Here is an 18,384-nt window from a genome sequence, read left to right as displayed (position 1 = left end):
ATTTAGTTTGTGATCCGCTATAACTCCCACATTATTTTTCAGCAGTACTCCTTCCTAGGCAGTCATTTCCCATTTTGTACTTGATTATTCCTTCCTAAGTGGAGTACTTTGCACTTGTCCTTTATTGAATTTTATCCTATTTACTTTATCCTAGTTATTTCAGATCATTTCTCTGGTTTGTCATGATCCTTTTAAATTCTAATCCTGTCCTCCTAAGCACTTGCAACCACTCCTAGCTTGGTATCACTCACAAAATTTATAAGTGTACTCTCTATGCCATTATCCAACCCACTTATGAAAATATTGAATAGAACTAGGCCCAGGACAGGTCCTTGTGGGACCCCACTCAATATGCCCTTCTAGCTTGATTGTGAACCATTGATAACTACTCTGAGTATGGTTTTCCAACCAGTTGTGCACCCCCCTTGTAGTTGGTTCATCTAGGCTGCATTTCCCTAGTTTGTTTACGAGAAGATCATGTGAGACTGTATCAGAAGCTTTACAAAAGTCAAGATATACCACATCTACTGCTTTCCCCATCCCCAAGGCTTATTTACCACATTCTTTGTCTTCTGGAGCATTTGCATTGTTCTTGCTATCATCAGCATTTTAAAAGTGTATATAGAGTAGGAGGAAACCTGGCACATTTCTGACATTGGATTGTCACAAGCTACTCCTAAAATTGTACATCTGTCTTTTTCAAGATTAAAATAAGAGAGAGGAAAAACAAAATAAGCTCACCACAGTCACGGTTTGAAGTACACAACATATATTCATATATTGATTTTTTTATTAATACAATGCCTTTTTTTGTAATAGCCACAATTTAAAAAAGACAGTTTATTCAACAATAAATGTTCTGTACATAACTTCCTTATAGACAGAAACTGTACATGAACAACCAGAAAGATTTTACAATACACACACATAATATACAAGCACAAAGTTACTATGCTTAGCTTTTTGTAGCCAGTCAGGACTCTCTCCCAGCTGAGTTGTGTTAGTATATCTTCATGCTTGTGTGCATTTAAAAATTTTAAATCAGGACATTTGAGGCAAAAAATGAAAACAGACATTTTGTATGTATCACATTACATATACTGAACTAGGAAAGGGGTTGGTTTTTTTTTTTTTTTTAATTATAAACATTTTGCTGAAAAACAGGGCCTGTTCATAAATACAGGCATTTGGCATGTATGAGCAATGACTTAAGGTCTGGTCCAGAAGTTAATGGGACTTTTTCCTTTGATGTCAATGGGCTTTGGATCCAGTCCTTGCTGAGAAGGGCATATGTGACACTGGAATTGCAAGTTACTATATTTTTATAATTTTTTAATATAAAAGAGTAATGGCTTCTTTAAATGAAATTATTGGGGTTAATGCAAAAGATGTCATAATGGGGGGGGGGGTCACAATCTTTTTTTTAAAGACATTTTCAACTGTATACTTTTCCTGACATTTACATTTTATCTTCTACAATTACACAATTGAAAACAAATAGTATTTTTTAAAGTTACCGAACATACTTGTACAAATAAAAATATATATAAAGTACACATATTCATGTTTCTAAACAAACTCCAAAGTTTCATGAGGTGTAATATCCATTGTGTCCTTGCTCTGAATTACTGTGTTCTGCTTCAGTATAAGACAGTATTTATTCTTAATCATACTTGTATCACACACAACCCTTTAGTCTTTATGCACATTAAAAAACTTCTGGTTTTGTGTGATAGAAGTACTTCTATGATTAAAAATAGATATAATGGATATTATAGAAAAGATTCTGTATATTATAAAAAAGAATTATATTTGTTCCGGATTATTCAGATGTGTATTAGATGGATATGGATCTAAACTTTGTCACACACTAATACTTCTGGACTATACAATAGTTCTTCTTAAAGAAAAAAGGAAAAATTCTGATATTAAAGACATTAAGGGGTTATGTTCATGGTTAAGTGTGTTGGTAATGGCCAGCCTGAACAGTGATAATACTGGATTCTCTAATGATTTCCTAATTTGCTGTTATCTCATCCACCTTGTCTAAGTATCAGATGCCTTAGAAATTTCCCTTGCTGTCCAGTAACAATAGGACTGAGATGTTAAAGATCCAGGATTGGCAAATTTATGGTCTAATCTCTAAGAATGTCTCTTAGATGGTGCTGAGTGCCCTCAACCCATGTTGGATGAAATCCTGAACCTATGAAACTCAGTTCTTAGTCAAGCAATTAGACTTTGCAGTCTTCAGTGGAAGTTTGTCTTAGTAAGGACAGGTTAAAAACTGGATACGGATTTCAAGACTTGGCCCAATGATTTCAGTGGAAAATGTGGGTGTGCAGAAGCTCTCAAGAGGTGCTCAGCTCCTTGGGCTTTTACCACAGAAGGTCATTTTAAAAAGAATACTTTTAAATCTAATATAAAAAGATATTATGCTTAGATTTGTTTCATATTTACAAACGAGCTTCCAAAAATGTGATCACAAGATTTCTATGTATACCCATAAGACTGCACATTATTGAAGGAAATGTATATTTGGAAAATTATGGTCTATGAGGACAAATTTCTAAAGGGATCTGTTTTTTGCCTTTACCATTTTCAGGTACAAGTAGCTGCAGGCTTCCTGTAGATAGATTGTACCCACAAATTTTGTACTAACTGGAGCTATCAGGTATTTAGACATTTAAATGATTGTTTCTTCACCCACAAAATAGAATAAATCAGAGCCCCAATAAAGGCTGGATTCCAAAGTAAGCCCTTAGAGTTCAATGAATAGCATTGCAATTCTCTGAAGCGCTATGGAAACCTTCATGATGGATATTTTTTCATATGCCATAAATCTCACACACATTTCTCAAATGATTGTCGGACTCCTGTTCCCAGTGTAAAGAGCCATATCCAAGTGTATTAGGATTAGGCTACCATTCATCCCTGACTCAGGCTTTAATCTGGAGTTCAAGTTTTGGGTTTGGAGTCACTTGTGCCAAAATCCTGAGAACTGTTTTTAGCACAAAATGAGGGAAAAACTGGCATGACATGATCTTAAAAGAGTTCTCTTTTATCTTAAAATATTATAATATGTTGGGTCAAAATCTTGCAAGGAAAAGCTGCTTGTGTGAGAGATTAGTCATATCTGAACCTGCACTGAAAAATACACCCTCTATGGTTTGAGATTCAACCCAAACAGAAACTGAGTTTGTATCTGGGGACAGAGCAAGCAAAGTATTCTTATTACAATCACTGTTTTTTGCTCTTGCAGGAAAACAGATATCTGCCCATACACTTCACTTGTCTGAATTTAATTATGTATACAAGCTGGCTGACAGTCAAAATGAATACAAATGAAGTTAAGTATTTTTATGTCTGTCTAGTAAGGCATTAATTTGCAATGCCTTACTGAGGAAGTGGCTCTTCATACTTCAGCGGGAGAGCATTGATCCATGCAGGGCTGGCTTTATATATTTTGCCGCCCCAAGCATGGCAGTCAGGCGGCTTTTGGTGGAATGCCTGCGGGAGGTCTGCTGGTCCCGTGCCTTTAGTGTACCCGCCACCGAATTGCCACTGAAACCGTGGGACCAGCCAACCTCCCGCAGGCATGCCTGACTGCCGCCCTCATGGCGACCGGCAGGCCACCCCCCATGGCTTGCTGCCCCAGGCACACGCTTGGTATGCTGGTGCCTAGAGCCACCCCGGATCCATATTTAACAAAGATCTCTTGATACAGACTGTGTTTTCTGACCTTCACTTGGAGGTTGCAGTCTGGTATTCCTACTGAAAGATACTCCAATAGTGGGTCAAATAAATCCTATTTGGCTCAAACAAGGTGGTATTCCTGCACGTGCAGGGGCCAGAACAAGGCCTATGAACCACTTAAGCCCTATTTTGTGGGATTTAAGTGGTGCACAGTTTGGCCTCTGCACAGAGCTGAATCCCATCCACATTGACTTCAATAGGATCACTCACACGAATTTGTACAACAGCAGACTGGATTTGGAACTTATCAGGACTTGATACAAAAGGAATTTTTAACCCAATCTTATGTAACTTTCCTCTTGTAGAATTCACAAATAATATAAACATTCAGTGAAGTTTGAACTGTGGTTATTTTGAAGCTGTCTGGTTACATTTTGGTCAGTGAAACTTAAATATCAGCAAGTCAGCTATAGGTCAGCATTTGATCCTAGTGAAGGAGCAAGAGTTTGATGTTGCATTGTTTTTAAATAATTCTTACAAACATTTCTATGTACAAGATGCCACCGTGTTTTCATACTCATGTAAACAGACATCTTATAGTTCCTCTTTTTTTCCAAAGCACAAATGTAAGCATGGCCAGTAAATCATATGGTATTTACAACCAGGGTTCATCAACTGAATCTTGACTGCCATCCTGTAACTTGGATATTGGTTCTAAGGTAGAATAGCATTGTCTCGTCCATGTACAATACTGCTTTTTTCATGCCCATCACAAATTTACCCAGGGCCTTAAGAATACTCATCCACTGATGTATAGGGTGAGCTGAGAAAACTCGACATTGTCGAGGTGGTTTTGGAATTCCTGCGTGAACAGCCATTGAAGTTTGTGTCTCGTGAAACAACCCTTTTCTTACGGGTGGACTTGGAATGATCTCCATCATTTGGATCAAACATTACTGTTGTGCTAGACTCCATTCTGGACACAGTGTACAAGCTACTTTGTCTGGTGGGATGAAACCTGGCTGCCTTGAGCTCCAGCTCATCATAGCTGGACACCTCGATAAATGGGCACCAATGGAATGCTCTCTTGAAACCAGCTCGGAACCTGAGAAGAAAGATACTTGGTGAAAACACTCATAGGCAAGACGTAGAGTGAAGAGCCCTCCCCACCATTTCTGCTCAGCCTTCCAGTGGGGAGAGTGAGGGGTTCTGTACTTCTATTGTACCTGCTCCCCGGCACATTCAGCCCCTGTCCTTTGCAGCTGGGTCTGGGCGGGGAGCAGAAGGGGTGGGACAGAGTCACTTCTCCAGTTGGCTGAGTGCGGCCGCTCCTGGTCGTTGCCTCTGTGCTTCGCAGCAGCTGCCTGAGAAACAGCCTGGCTGGGAAGGTGGCAGCTGCCTGCACCCTCTGCTACCCACCCAGGCCTAGTATGGTTTTTGGCTTGCTCAGGCCCTGGCCCTGGCAGCCTGACCCAGGTGCGGAGTGGAGGGGGTGGGCCACACTGCCTCCCCAGCCAGGTTCTCTCTCAAGCTCTTGATGGTTTTAATTCAGTAACACTAATGGAAACTGAAAAATGAGCAGATATGTAAAAGTAGAGTGTTATTTGTGAAGAGGTGTAATGGCACATATTCTGAATAGTACTGATTTAGACCCTGATTGTGCAGTCTGATCCAGGTGAGGTGACTCATGCTCATAAGGAGTCCCTTAAACAATTGTGGCCTGATGGTTTTTTTTCAACAGGGTAAGCACCCACAAATCCCAGTGAAGTCAACTGCAAATGCAGCCCCCTTGAAAATAAGAACCTAGGAGTATGTGTGACCTTTTTCCCCCCAGCATCTCCAACTACATATGCTTTAGGACTGAGTGATAAGGCTATGAGCATTCATTTTATCATCCAATCAGACTGCAATGTATGATAGAAATATTGTGATGTAATCAATAATACTACAATAAAGCTTTATTTTAAATTGCATTCTGACCCCCCACCTCGTAAAATCATGCTATAAATATTTTTGGAGTAATGATTAGTTAGCAAATATACATAAATTGTGGCATACACCACTAACAGCAAAGCAACCTTTATTTATATTTGGTGTCAGGCTTGCAGAACCAGGCCCTAATACAAGTGGAACTTCCATTGATTTTATTAGGCCTTCTGCATGTGGAATGTGGCAGGCGGACTAAGCCCCCACAAGGCTAAATTTTGCTCTCATATTTGTCAATGCCACAAGCGTTCACTGGAAGAATACTATTAGCATTGAACAGAAACCTGAAGGAGGCTTTCACCTCACATGATATATATTTTTTTTTCTCTCATTGGGAATCTTTACTACTGAAGTGAACATTACTCTGCATCTTTGACATTCAAATCATTTATATTCTGGCTAAGCTCACCCTCCTCCCCCAATAGTTTCATGATTCTCTTACCTTTTATTAAGACAACAGTAGATAATGGGATTGTACATTGTGGAGCTCATGGCCAGCCAAAAGCTGGCTAGGTAGATTTGCTGAATATATTTCCAGCGATTTAAGTGTTGGTAGATCCCAGTAACTATGAAGTAAATGTGGTAGGGCAACCAGCAGATTGCAAATGTCAACACAACGACAATCATCATTTTTACCACCTGAAAGAAGGAAGCAATAAGGCCACTTTATTATATATGTTACCTTGTTTCATACTTAGTACAAAAGTGTCCACATCACAAGCACCACTGCAGCTAGCACCAGCATTTTTGGTTTTACTCTGAATTTCTTGTGTTTCCATTTTTCTCTGGAGAACAGCATCCTCCTCAATAACAGTATGAGAGACTTTTATAGCATTATCTACATTGAACTTTGTACCAAAAATTGACCCTTAGTGACTAACGCTTGGACTTGTTCAATGTTATCACTTTTCCTAGGTCATTAGCCATAGAATAAGGTTATCCTATTTTCCATTTAGCCACCCCTGCATGGCCTTTATTGCCCCAAAGTCTGTTGTAGAGAAGAGACTCCTCTCTAGCTGCTAAATAACTATATCCCTAGGCCCTTGCTAGTAAATGGGAGTCGAGTGAGCAGTGACCAGCAGGGAATGCCCACCAGCAGCAATCTGCATTCTTAATTTAGTTTCAGATGGTGTACATCCAGAAGTATGACAGGCTGGTGATCTTCATCATCTTCCCTGGTTTTATGTGGCATCGCAGCCCCCAGATCACAACAAAAGACAAATGAGAAGCTTTGGTCAGCGTGAAAGGCAAGGAGAGAAAGTCATGCACGACAGAGGAAGTAAGCATTAAACAAAAGTGTTTCTAGCTACCTTCTTGCTCTCTCTAGCTATAGAAATTGCAAGACCAGTCATTCTCAACACAAAATGAAAGATATAAGCGTGGTAGATTTTATTTTGTGTATATAAACTGAAAACTATCCTGATTAGGCTTAAACTGTAAATCTGGTGGCTGTGTATGTATGTTACAAGCAGAACTGGGATTGTCATCTATACTTCAGGTAGCCTGTCACTTTCATTATAAAGACTCTGTTTCCAGTTGCTTTCAGCTTTGCCAAACTTTAAGCGCTAGAGCTAAAATCTTCCATGTCAAGTGTCTCTCTCATGCTGATTTTTTTTTTTTTTTTTTTTTGAAAGCTTCAGCTAAGCTTGTTCAACCTTAATCCGGCCCTGTGATACATATGCATGATGGTACAGATTGTAATTACATGAAACATGCTTATGTTTTTCACACACAAATTACTTCTCATTAAATTTCTGCTACCAGATTCAGCAGGCTACCACAGAAATGTTGTGTTGAAACAATCATAGTTCAGACTGGATTATATTTCACTCTTTTTTGGACATACTTTCCAGCTGTTAATCTGTGATGAAATTACTCCTGCAACTATAAATTGTACTGCTAGAAGACTTGGTGCGTACTTTCATCACATCTTAGCATCGAATCCCCTGATTTTTCAGAAGGGCCTCCACTTGGCCTCCAGTTTTGCATCCACATTTTTATGCCAGTATGGAACTGTTGTTATTTGAATTTGCAGGCATATTTCATAACACTTAGATGTCTAATGATCTGCAACCAAAATTTAATCAGCTAAAAACCTGATACAACCAATATTTTAATAAAATGTGCCCATAAAATTATCCCTGAAAATATTTACTAGTGGAACAAAATAAGTGGAAAATGGGAGGCTGCTAATGAAAATCAGACCTCAATTCTTTAAAGTCTAAAAAGTCAACTCAGTATGTATGCAAACAATCCATCTACACAAGGCTTGAGAAACTGAAGCAGCAGAGCCTTTCAGTACTGTAATGTATTTGGTTTAAACTGGCTGCACACTGTGATTCTCATACCCTGGAGCTGCAGGAATTGCTACAACAGTAACATTACAGGTTACCAATTCTGGCATCACTAAAATGTGTTAGCCCCCACAATTTCCAGAGACAGTAGCCTTTCTGTTTCTAACACCTAAGCTGTTACAAAAGCAGGTTAAAACATGTAGACACTTAAAGGGCAAGTCAAGCCTCTCTATGGGAATTGCCGATTTAAAAGATTGTCTGAAGGTCTCCTGAAAAAACACAAACAAGCCAGTGAATGCAGGGCCACCTTAAAAATCTGTTGCTGTTTCTGCCTTGAATTTTGGTAATGATTCCAGATGCACAAATTTGTTCTTAATGAAAGACAAAACTACTATGATGGAGGTCTATACAATGATTTGTATGGAGAAAGTAAATAAGGAAGTGTTATTTACTCCTTCTCAGAACACAAGAAATAGGGGCCACCAAATGAAATTAATAGGCAGCAGGTTTAAAACAAAAGGAAGTATTTTTTCACACAACACATAGTCAATCTGTGAACTCCTTGCCAGAGGATGTTGTGGAGGCCAAGACTACAACAGGGTTCCAAAAAGCAAACCAAACCAAACCAAAAAACTAGATAAATTCATGGAGGATAGGTCAGAGATGGGGTCCTTAGCCTCTGTTTGCCAGAAGCTGGGAATGGATGACGGGGATGGATTACATGGTGATTACCTATTCTGTTCATTCCCTCTGGTGCGTCTGGCATTGGCCACTGTCAGAAGACAGGATACTGGGCTAGATGAATCTTTGGTCTGACCTAGTATGCCCATTCTTATGTTATACTTGAAAGTGAGATCTGATATTTCTCTCACACTAGAGTATATCATGAGTAGTTTCTCTAAAGGCAATGGAAATGTATGTTGTGTATGGTCTACAGAAGATGTCCACTGGGTTTTGGGATTTTGCCAGAAACTTGTAAAAGAGGCATTTTAAGAGAGAAAAATATCTCACCTATGTCACATAATACTCAAGCAAAAAAGGCCCCATTTTCCAAGGGAAAAAAACCTTTGTTTTTAAAATTGAGCAAAATTTTACATTTTTTGCATATTTACAATGTGAAAAACAGACATTTCATTGGCATTTTGCTTTAAGTGAAAACTGGGCAGTGGGAGGTGTTCCAAGACTTCATGAAATGAATGTGAAAACGTTTACACTCAGAAATCTGCCCTACTCTGTAAAATGGAGGCAGTTATAATTCTATAGGGAATCAGGCATGTCAGTTCACCTGCATATATACTCCTACCTCCTTACCTGGTGAAATGCATCATCACATCACTATTGAGAAAGGCAGGAGTATCAAAGGGAGTTGAAATGGAGGGGAGGGGAATGTGGATATATTGAGACAGAAGGGGAAGGCATGGGGGAAATGGAGAGGAAATATAATTTGGAAAGGAGCAAGAAGAGAGAGGATTACAGTGAAAAGACAAAGTGAACCATTTCTCACAAAATATAGGCTACATTCAAGTAACTGTATGAACAAGATTTGCTTGCTTTTCAAAACCTCTCCCTTTGCATACATGACAATCTCCCATTAATGAATGATACAGCAAAGGAAAAAAGCAGCTGAGAGAAAAACATGCATATTAAGAAGATAGAGACATTGAAATATTGTATTGTCAGGAATGTAGGTGCTCAATCTTGGGGTGCACACTCCATGATTTGAATAGCAACGTTAGATTCTCTTCATTCAGTATTGATTGTATATATAAAAAACAAAATGTAATCCACTATAACTCATTGTGTGAATCTATTTAGTTCTCTTGCTCTATCCAAATACCATTAGATGTAGGTGTTTCTCTTCTTGACAGTGACTGGTAGCTAACAAATAGAATCTACATTCATGGTTTATAAATGCAGTGCCGCTTAGTTTGACTCCGTTTAATGAAAAATCCTGAAAAGAAGAAACTCTGGCATGAGCTCCAGCAAAGAGTTAAGCTAGAGCACAAAAAGGAGAGTGAAACAGTACTTGTACCTAATTTTCCCCAATCTCCAGATTATACATACACTAGACATTTTATCAAAAAATCCCTCTGGTGCTATTGCTCATTCAGCTTCCAAGAAGAAGAAAGCATCTTAATAATTTTGTTATTTGATTTGTATAGAGTGCATCTGGCAATACAGAATTCAGTTTATTTTCTTTCTTCTTAATATGTATGTTTTGCTCTTTTTTGATAAACTGCCATTTTCAGCTGCTTTTTCCCTTTGCTCCATGTTATGTTACATTCGTAATGACTGATTACAATTTGCACAGATGGAAAGGATTTTCATGAAGCAAGCAAGCCAGGAAAGTACATGACTTTTCACTTTTACATAATCTCTTGGCCAGACCCTCAGTCGTATTTTATCTGCTACGTGTTGTCCTGCCACCACAAATCACTCAGAAACCGGTGGGTCCAGCTACCAGTGGTTTCCACTAGTGTAGACTCCTAGCTGTTGAACCAGTCCCCTGGGCTGGTGGGTAGTCAGGTATGCTTTGAGCAATCCTGAGGTTGTGAGCAGAGCTGGTAGGAATTTTTTTTTTCTCTTGAAAAATGTTGATGAAAATAATTTTTTCCCATTTTCGTCAAAAATTTCTGCTGAAAATTTTCCACATTTTAGTGAAATATCAAAACCTGAAAACCTTTCGGTTTTGGGGTGTTTGGTTTTTTTGATGAAGTTTCCAATTTGTCTACAGAAAACAAGCACTTTCAGTGAAAAACACTGTTTAGTTGAAAATCCAGTGTTTCATTGAAAAGTAGTTGAACCAGACTTAGCTGTGAGCTATGTTTGCTTTACCTCCCTCAGCTGCTCTGACTGTATTTCCACGTCACCTGAGTATCTAACTCTTTAACTCTTGTGAGACATCTACATAAAGACAATGTGAATAATGCAGGATTTCCTATAAAGAAAATCCACATTTGTTATATTACTTAGGCTGATCTTGCAGATCCTCAGTCAGGAGAGTAATCCTTACTCATGCAAGGAGTCCCACTGCATTAATCTCATGAGTGCAGCCTTACAGGACCAGCCCTGTCTGAGGAATTTTACTTTAGGGCAATCCTGGACTATTTATACAGATTTCTCACTCAACATGGAGATTTTATATAAAATGAGTTAGACTGTGTACTTTGCAGCCTTGCTTACTGCTTAAATCCTTTCCTCGCACAAGTTGCAAATTCTCATTAATCAGCGGTGTGCAATACAGCAAAGGGAAGAGTCAGCTAAAATGTAGTGTATCAAAAAGAACGAAACATGCTTACCTAGTGTGAGCAAGGGTACTTATGGGCGTGAGACTTTGTCGGATCCCCTGCCTTGTGAAATATTTGATGCTATTTTAAAAATGAATGGAAACTAAAGGATTCTGCTAAATTCACAAAGAACAGCCATGATGTTTGGTTTGTTGTATTATTATTATTTTATTTGTACACATGGGAAGGGTTAGCCCAGGAATGGCTAGACAAACTAGTCTGGCTGATTTAGATGTAACATATGGCATGTCTACACTATAAACTCAGGTCAACCTATGTTAGGTCGACTTATAGCCAGTGCAGGAATTATATGGTGGTTCATGTCCACACTGCCCTTCTGTCACTGGTGCACATCCTCACCAGGGAACACTTCCACCAACTTAACAGGCGCAATGTGAGGGGATGAGAGCCAGGGCTGCTCTCAGTTCTGCGTTCAGCTTCCTGCTGGGAGCTTGGCTGTCCCCCGGTCTCCTCGGTTCTCTGTCGGGAATGGGGCAGCCACACCGGACTTCTCGGTTCCCCGCTTCCCACCGGGAAAGGGACAGCTTCCTGGACACTGGGGGCAGATCTCCCCACAACCCAGCTGCTCCCCCAGGCTCTTAGCTCCCCATTCCCTGCTGGGAGCCTGGCTGCCACCCTGGGCTTCTCACCTCCCTGCTCCCTGCTCCCTGCACTTTGCTGAGCTACTCAATGTACTTAGAGTAAGATTCTTAGGCAGGTCAAAATTCTCCTTTCCAAACTACACTGCATCATTTTATTGGCTTTCTGTTGCAAACCTGATCCTGTTATTTCTACTAGGTGAATGGGGTTTGATTCTGATTTCATTTGCACCATACTGTGTAACTTCTTCAGCTTCAGTGGAGTTACAAAGATGTAAGTAAGAATCAGGTCCAGTTATTAAAGAGCATATCTTTGTAAGTATGTCTTCATTTATCCATTCATAGATTGTTTAGCTAGAATAAAGTGAGATAATTTGCAACATGTATCTTAAGGTTTGTAAGTAAATGGATACTTTAAAGTAAAACTAAATCAAGGGTGGCTTTGCTTTTGATTTTTGCCTTGTTATAGCTATATGGTAGAACCTACTCATTGTTACTGATGAGATTTTTGCCTCAGTGATTTTCTGAGATAAAACCTGTGCCATTTAAGGTATTAAGGGACTTTAAATTCTGATATTCTATCTCCCTATCTAAGAGACAGCTTTCTCTCTTGAAGTACTATACTATACCTTTCTTTTGTTTCATCTTTATACTTAACAACCCAGAGGAAAATTGTTTTGTAATCTGATAAGGTGTATTATTAATGAGATTTCTCATACACGGAGAAGGTTAAAAGGAACCCCTTTGTTACAAAGTGATGAGGCTTTTGTCTTTTGGTTATGAAAACCAAAATATATGTGTCCTGTATGCTTCCTAAATCAAAGAATCATAGTACTTAGATGGAAAACACCTACTAGATCATCAGATGTACTCTTCTTGAAGGGAAGAAATTAATCCACTCTAGAAGTGTTGTGCCACATGTTTAACTATCCTTGATTTTGCCATTTTAATTTATGTAACCATTGCTAACCGTAGCCAAAGACAAATGGCTAACTGTACACAATAGCTTACATTCTTTAATATTTCACACACACAATGCTTTTAGTGACAGGTGGTTGGTACCGATGACTATATTAAGTTCTTGGATGTTTTCAAGGCACCAGTAAGTATGTGTTTCTTCCCTTAAATATGTCTCATTCCATCCTTCTGCCTATCTCTTTTTAGGGATAAGGAGAAGGGAAAATACAGCAGGAAATGCAGATTCTGTTCTCTGTCCTCTGACTTTTATTCTCATTTCCTCTTTTCACTATCCCTTCCTCTCCTTCCATTGCTGCTTCCTTCCCCTGATCCCCAAGTCATTACCATCAGTGACCAACTCCCAGTGATTGGTGTTTCTTCTCCCATTTCTCCCATTGCTTGCTAACACTTGACTCTTCATACTCCTAATTTGTGGCTTGAATCTTCCCTTCTCCTCACTAAAACTAGATTGTGGCTTTGCCACAGGCCCTCAGAAAAGGGTGGCAGTTAGTTGCATTGCTTCAGGGCAGACTGGAAGCCAGATAGTTATTCAGAGAGTCACAGTCTGGTTCCTGGTTCCTTCCTCCCTTCCCCCACTTTAGGGGGAAATAGATTACTTCCACTCACATGGTGGCTGAGCTGCCTTGGCAGGCATGTTTGGGAGGTGAAGCTGAGGCTCTGCCCATCCCTTGCCCCTGGCCAGGGGCAGCTGTAGGGATTTTGCTACCCCAAGCACGGCAGGCAGGCTGCCTCCAGTGGCGTGCCTGCGGAGGGTCCACTGGTCCATGCCTGCGGGAGGTCCTCCTCCAAAGCCGCAGGATCAGCGGACCCTCCACAGGCACGCCCGTGGGAGGTCCTCCAAAGCCACGGGACCAGCGGACCCTCTGCAGGCAAGCTGCCGAGGGCAGCCTGCTTGCTGCCCTCACAGCGCCGGCAGAGTGCCCCCCGCGGCTTGCCACCCCAAGCACACGCTTGGCATGCTGGGGCCTGGAGCCGCCCCTGCCCCGGCTACCATATGCTATTCTCTGGGTAGCAAGCCAAAGAAAAAAGGGGGTGTCGTTACATCCCTTTCTGCCATGCTCTGTGCATGTAGGATGGACCACAATCTGACCCTTTTTAGATAATTAGCATTTGAGGCCATAATCATTATTCTGCTGATGTCAATAGACTTATGCCACAGATGAGATGGTGATTGAGAAGTCAAACACTGTTGTACATAACAAGGTTTATCATGACTTACTTTCCACACAATCATTCCTTTATTAGTCCACTGGCCACTTAGTGTTGGTTACATCCAAAATATCAATACAAGCCTATGCATCCTTATATTCTGTACCCTAGCAACAATATGGTTATAAATATTGGCTCAAATACCTACAACAGGTTCAGGCCTAGGTGACACTGTCCTATCATGGTGTACTCCAGAGGGGTAAGGAAAACTGTGTTGAAAACCCCCTAGAAAACTTTTATCACTGTACTTATGTCACTGTAACAAACAAGTGATAGCATTGCTGGTTATTAGACCTACGCTAAAGCTAGCTGAAGCAGTTTAGGGCTGCATTCTGCTTTCTTCAAGATTTTTTACCTTATCACACATAGCCTATTTTTACCCAGCTACTGGACTGAGCATTTCTTTTCAAAACAAACTTATGTACCTAATTATTTTACTGACCCTAGTACCTAATATACCATGTTTTCTGTATTTCTATTGCTCAGTCCAAACCTTAAATAACACTGGTATTTCCGGGACCACTACAAGTTCAACACAAACAATCCCTCTGTCTCATGATCTCATTCTTTTGGTCACATAGTTTGAGCTAATCAGTCATGTCAGAATCCAAACTCAGCTTAAAATGTATAATTCACTCAGAGAGTTAGTGTGCACCTATATTCCTATAAACACTGAGACTTTTCACATAATTTTCACAAACGTAGTGATTTTGTTAACTTTTTAGTCTATATCAACAGAGCTTTCATGATAATAGTAATGTATGCAGGATGGGAACAGTAGAATCACAAGGTTTGAAAGCACAGATAGTCTTTCAATCAGATAAGACAGGTGCCAATTTCAGCACTTCATAAGTTGTTTTGTTCTTCTGATTTATAAGCCACTTTATGCCAGTTTTTTAAATATCTACCTCTACATTCCATTTGACTAACCCAAAAATAAAAGTTCGTGATCAATTTTTTTTTTGTTATTTAAATAGGAAAGTTAAAAAAGATAGGATCATCATGTAGACTGCTTTCACCATCAGCTATGCAACACTTCCGTTTCTTAGCTTCATAAATTTGGAATAATCTCTTACAAATTGTGGTTGTCTTTTACAAAATAAAACCCATTCTGACATTTTTAGAAACCGATTTGGCTCCTGGCATTGTTATACTTCACTTCACTGATGTTGTCTGGTCCTCTGGACATTTATTAGAGCTGGTGATATCTCTCAGTTTTGCCAAGAGAAAATTATTCAGTCTGACTCTTTTTATGAAGTTCTGTCAAATAGAAAATGCACATAGAATTTCCTCCAGTCTTGATAATTTGCTATTGGATTTTGCTTAAATGTCACAAACTTGGATTAATCCACAATATAAAGAGGGGAATGGGGGACCTCCAAATGGGCCTCTTGGAGTGGCAGGGAGTAAGAAAAAAGCGGAAGGAATCAGAAACTAGAGATGTGAAATGTTTTTTAGGAAATCTAGTCCATCCCCTGCCAATGCAGGATTGTAGTATATTCAGAGCTTTTCCTGTTTTTAAATGATGTAAATGGGAACTGTGTGATGATCAACTAAAGTGGCTGCTTCTTGATTTAGATCCATTAGACTTGGTTGCCTTTTTACTATTTAATTTTTAATTTATCTTTGTACCATTAAAATTCGTATTTAACCCCTGATTATGGGCCAGATGAGTCTCTCTAAGTCAATGAGAGTGCATTCTGTGAAAGTGAATGTAGGATTTGGCCTTGGATCATTATGTGCTCCTTCAAATACTTGAAATAGAAAGTTCAATAGATAAGTTAACTGGAAACAAGAGGCCAAAACATTCTTCTACATCACTGAAGAGGAAATCACTTTTACCCAGTTCACAGAATTTATACTTGCTATTTCACAGATGGCAAAAGGTTACTGTTCCTGAGGAAAAAAAGTTACACTTGAATAGGTATTTCACTCCTTGGCTGAAATTAAATCAGAAATCTTTAGCGCAGTGGAATAAATGCAGAGGCTTTCAGTGTAGCCATTTTGGAGGAGAGTGCAGGGTTCGTGACCTGGAAGATGGACTTAATTCAACAAAATTGCTAAGATTTAGAAGATCAAGGAGCTCAAAGAAGAGGGAACATCCTTCATTTTTATGAGTTACCAGAGAAAATAGAGGGAGAAAACCTTATAGCGTTTATCTAATCATACCTAAGTGTCAAGTTTTGAATGGCTCAGCAGAGTTGTGCGTTGGGGGGGGTAGGGGAGGGAAGAAGACACAAGAAGTCAATTTTTTTCCCAGTACACCCATGTAAGCATCATTCATAATTTTGCTACTAGGACAGGGCAGAACTAGAGGGTGAACTCTTGCACTGCTGATAGTGCTAATCAGGTCAGAAGGGTCATGTCTACACTGCAATCACAGGCTGTGATCACAGCTCCTGTAGGCATACCCAAGCTAGATTTAATCTAGGGTAATGAAGCTGTGACAGCATGGACTTCAGCACATGCTAGCCCAGGGGTGGCCAACCTGAGCCTGAGAAAGAGCCAGAATTTACCAATATATATTGCCAAAGAGCCACAGTAATACATCAGCAGCCCCCCATCAGCTCCTTGCCCCCTGCTTTCAATGCCTCACACCCACCAGCAGCCCTGCCAATCAGTGCCTCCCACTCCCTCCCTGCACCTCCCAATCAGCTGTTTGTGTGCAAAAGGATCTTGGTGGGGGAGGGGTAGGAGTGACAGCATGGCAGGTTCAGGGGAGAGGGTGAGAAGGGGTGGAGTGGGGGCAGGACCTGTGGCAGAGCCAGGGGGTGAGCAGTGAGTACCCCCTGGCACATTGGAAAGTTGATGCTTTTAGCACCAGGCCCGGAGTCGGTGCCTATACAAGGAGCCACATATTAACTTCAGAAGAGCCACGTGTGGCTCTGGAGCCACAGGTTGACCACCCCTCGGTTACCCACTCAAGAGGCTTTTACAGGCCATACGTAATTCTGTGCTGCCACAGCTTCACTAATTCAGTACCTGAGCCAGCTAGATTAAAGCTATCTTGGGTGTGTCTACGTGACCTGCAACCCCATTACCAAGCCCTGGCAAAAAAGCACAGCCAGAGGGGGAGAACAGCTTATTCACTCTTCAGTCAATTCCCACAGTGTCCATTGTAGGCTCATAATACCCCCTCTTGCCATCATGATGGCACATGAGGTGATTTACTTCCTGCAGTGCTCTACAGCTATAAAAGACGTAATTTTGGTCTACACTGTTAAAATGATCTTGATCACACTATTCTTTTCTTTTCTTTTTTTTTTTTACATTTTTGATTTGTTGTTGTGATTCTAAATGTTATACTCTACCTAGATTGAAATTCATCCCTGTGCAATGGGCCACCACGGGGCCTGTTCTCCACTTAAGCTCTCAGCATTGGACTTCAGTGGAACTTAACAATGGTGCATGAGCCTTGGGCTGGCCCTTGGCACAGGCAGGAATTTCACCTTTGGTCATAAACATATAGCTAAGAGTAGCATAAAATCCCTTCTTACCCTGGTAAAGGGTTAAAACGCTCAAATAACCTGGTTGGCAGCTGACCAAAAGGACCAATAAAGGAAGAAGATACTTTCAAATCTGAGGGGGAAGGTTTTTGTTTTGTGTTCCTTTGTGTTCTCTCCAGGTCAATGAGGAACTAGGGCAGGGAAAATACATCTCCCTAAGCCATATCTGAACTAAGCATCTAATATTACAGAAATAGTAAGTAATAGCAAGGAAATGTGTTAGATTATCTTTTGTTTTAGCTTGTAAATTTTCCTCTGTGCTAAGAGGGAGGTTTATCCCTGTTTTTGTAACTTTAAAGTTTTGCCTAGAGGGAAAATCCTCTGTGATTAGGATCTGATTACCCTATAAATTACCTTCCATCCTGATTTTATAGAGGTGCTTCTTTTACTTTTTCTTTATAATAAAGGTCTTTTTTTTTAAAGAATCTGATTGGGTTTTTCGTGTCCTAAAAACCCAAGGGTCTGGTCTGTTCTCACCTTGGTCACTCTCAAGTTTTCCCAGGAAAGGTGGTGAAGGGACTTGGGGAAATATTTTGGGGAAACAGGAACTCCAAGTGGTTATTTTCCAAAATCTTTGTCTAACTCACTTGGTGGTGACAGCAATACTCATCCAAGGACAAGGAAGGATTTGTGTCTTGGTGAAGTTTTTAACTTAAGTTGGTAGAAATAAGCTTAGGGGATCTTTCATGTGGGTCCCTACATCTGTACCCCAGAGTTCAGAGTGGGGAGGAAACCCTGACACCGCTAGAGAACACCGATTGCCACAAATGGAAATAAATGTGAAGAGATAGGTAAATCAATCACTCTAGGGCATGCAGGTAAGCAGAAAGCA

At 40.2% G+C, this 18,384-nt stretch overlaps 1 protein-coding gene across 1 annotated transcript in view; it reads right to left on the bottom strand.

Annotated features, from left to right (window-relative positions):
* Nucleotides 1–3,890: 3,890 nt before the first annotated feature.
* The window catches only part of TACR3 (tachykinin receptor 3), a 58,378-nt gene continuing 43,884 nt past the window's right edge, over nucleotides 3,891–18,384 (bottom strand). The window contains exons 4-5 of the mRNA XM_032794289.2: nucleotides 6,122–6,318; nucleotides 3,891–4,798 (exon numbers count right to left, since the gene is read on the bottom strand). Of these exons, the coding sequence (XP_032650180.1) occupies nucleotides 4,483–4,798; nucleotides 6,122–6,318 (513 nt within the window). The 3' untranslated portion in view covers nucleotides 3,891–4,482. The remainder of the gene's footprint in view (nucleotides 4,799–6,121; nucleotides 6,319–18,384) is intronic.

This window comes from Chelonoidis abingdonii, chromosome 5 (genome assembly GCF_003597395.2).
Source record: "Chelonoidis abingdonii isolate Lonesome George chromosome 5, CheloAbing_2.0, whole genome shotgun sequence".
In the NCBI taxonomy this organism is placed as follows: Eukaryota; Metazoa; Chordata; order Testudines; family Testudinidae; genus Chelonoidis; species Chelonoidis abingdonii.
Note: the sequence above shows the minus strand (reverse complement) of the source record. Positions and strands in the feature narration are given on the sequence as shown.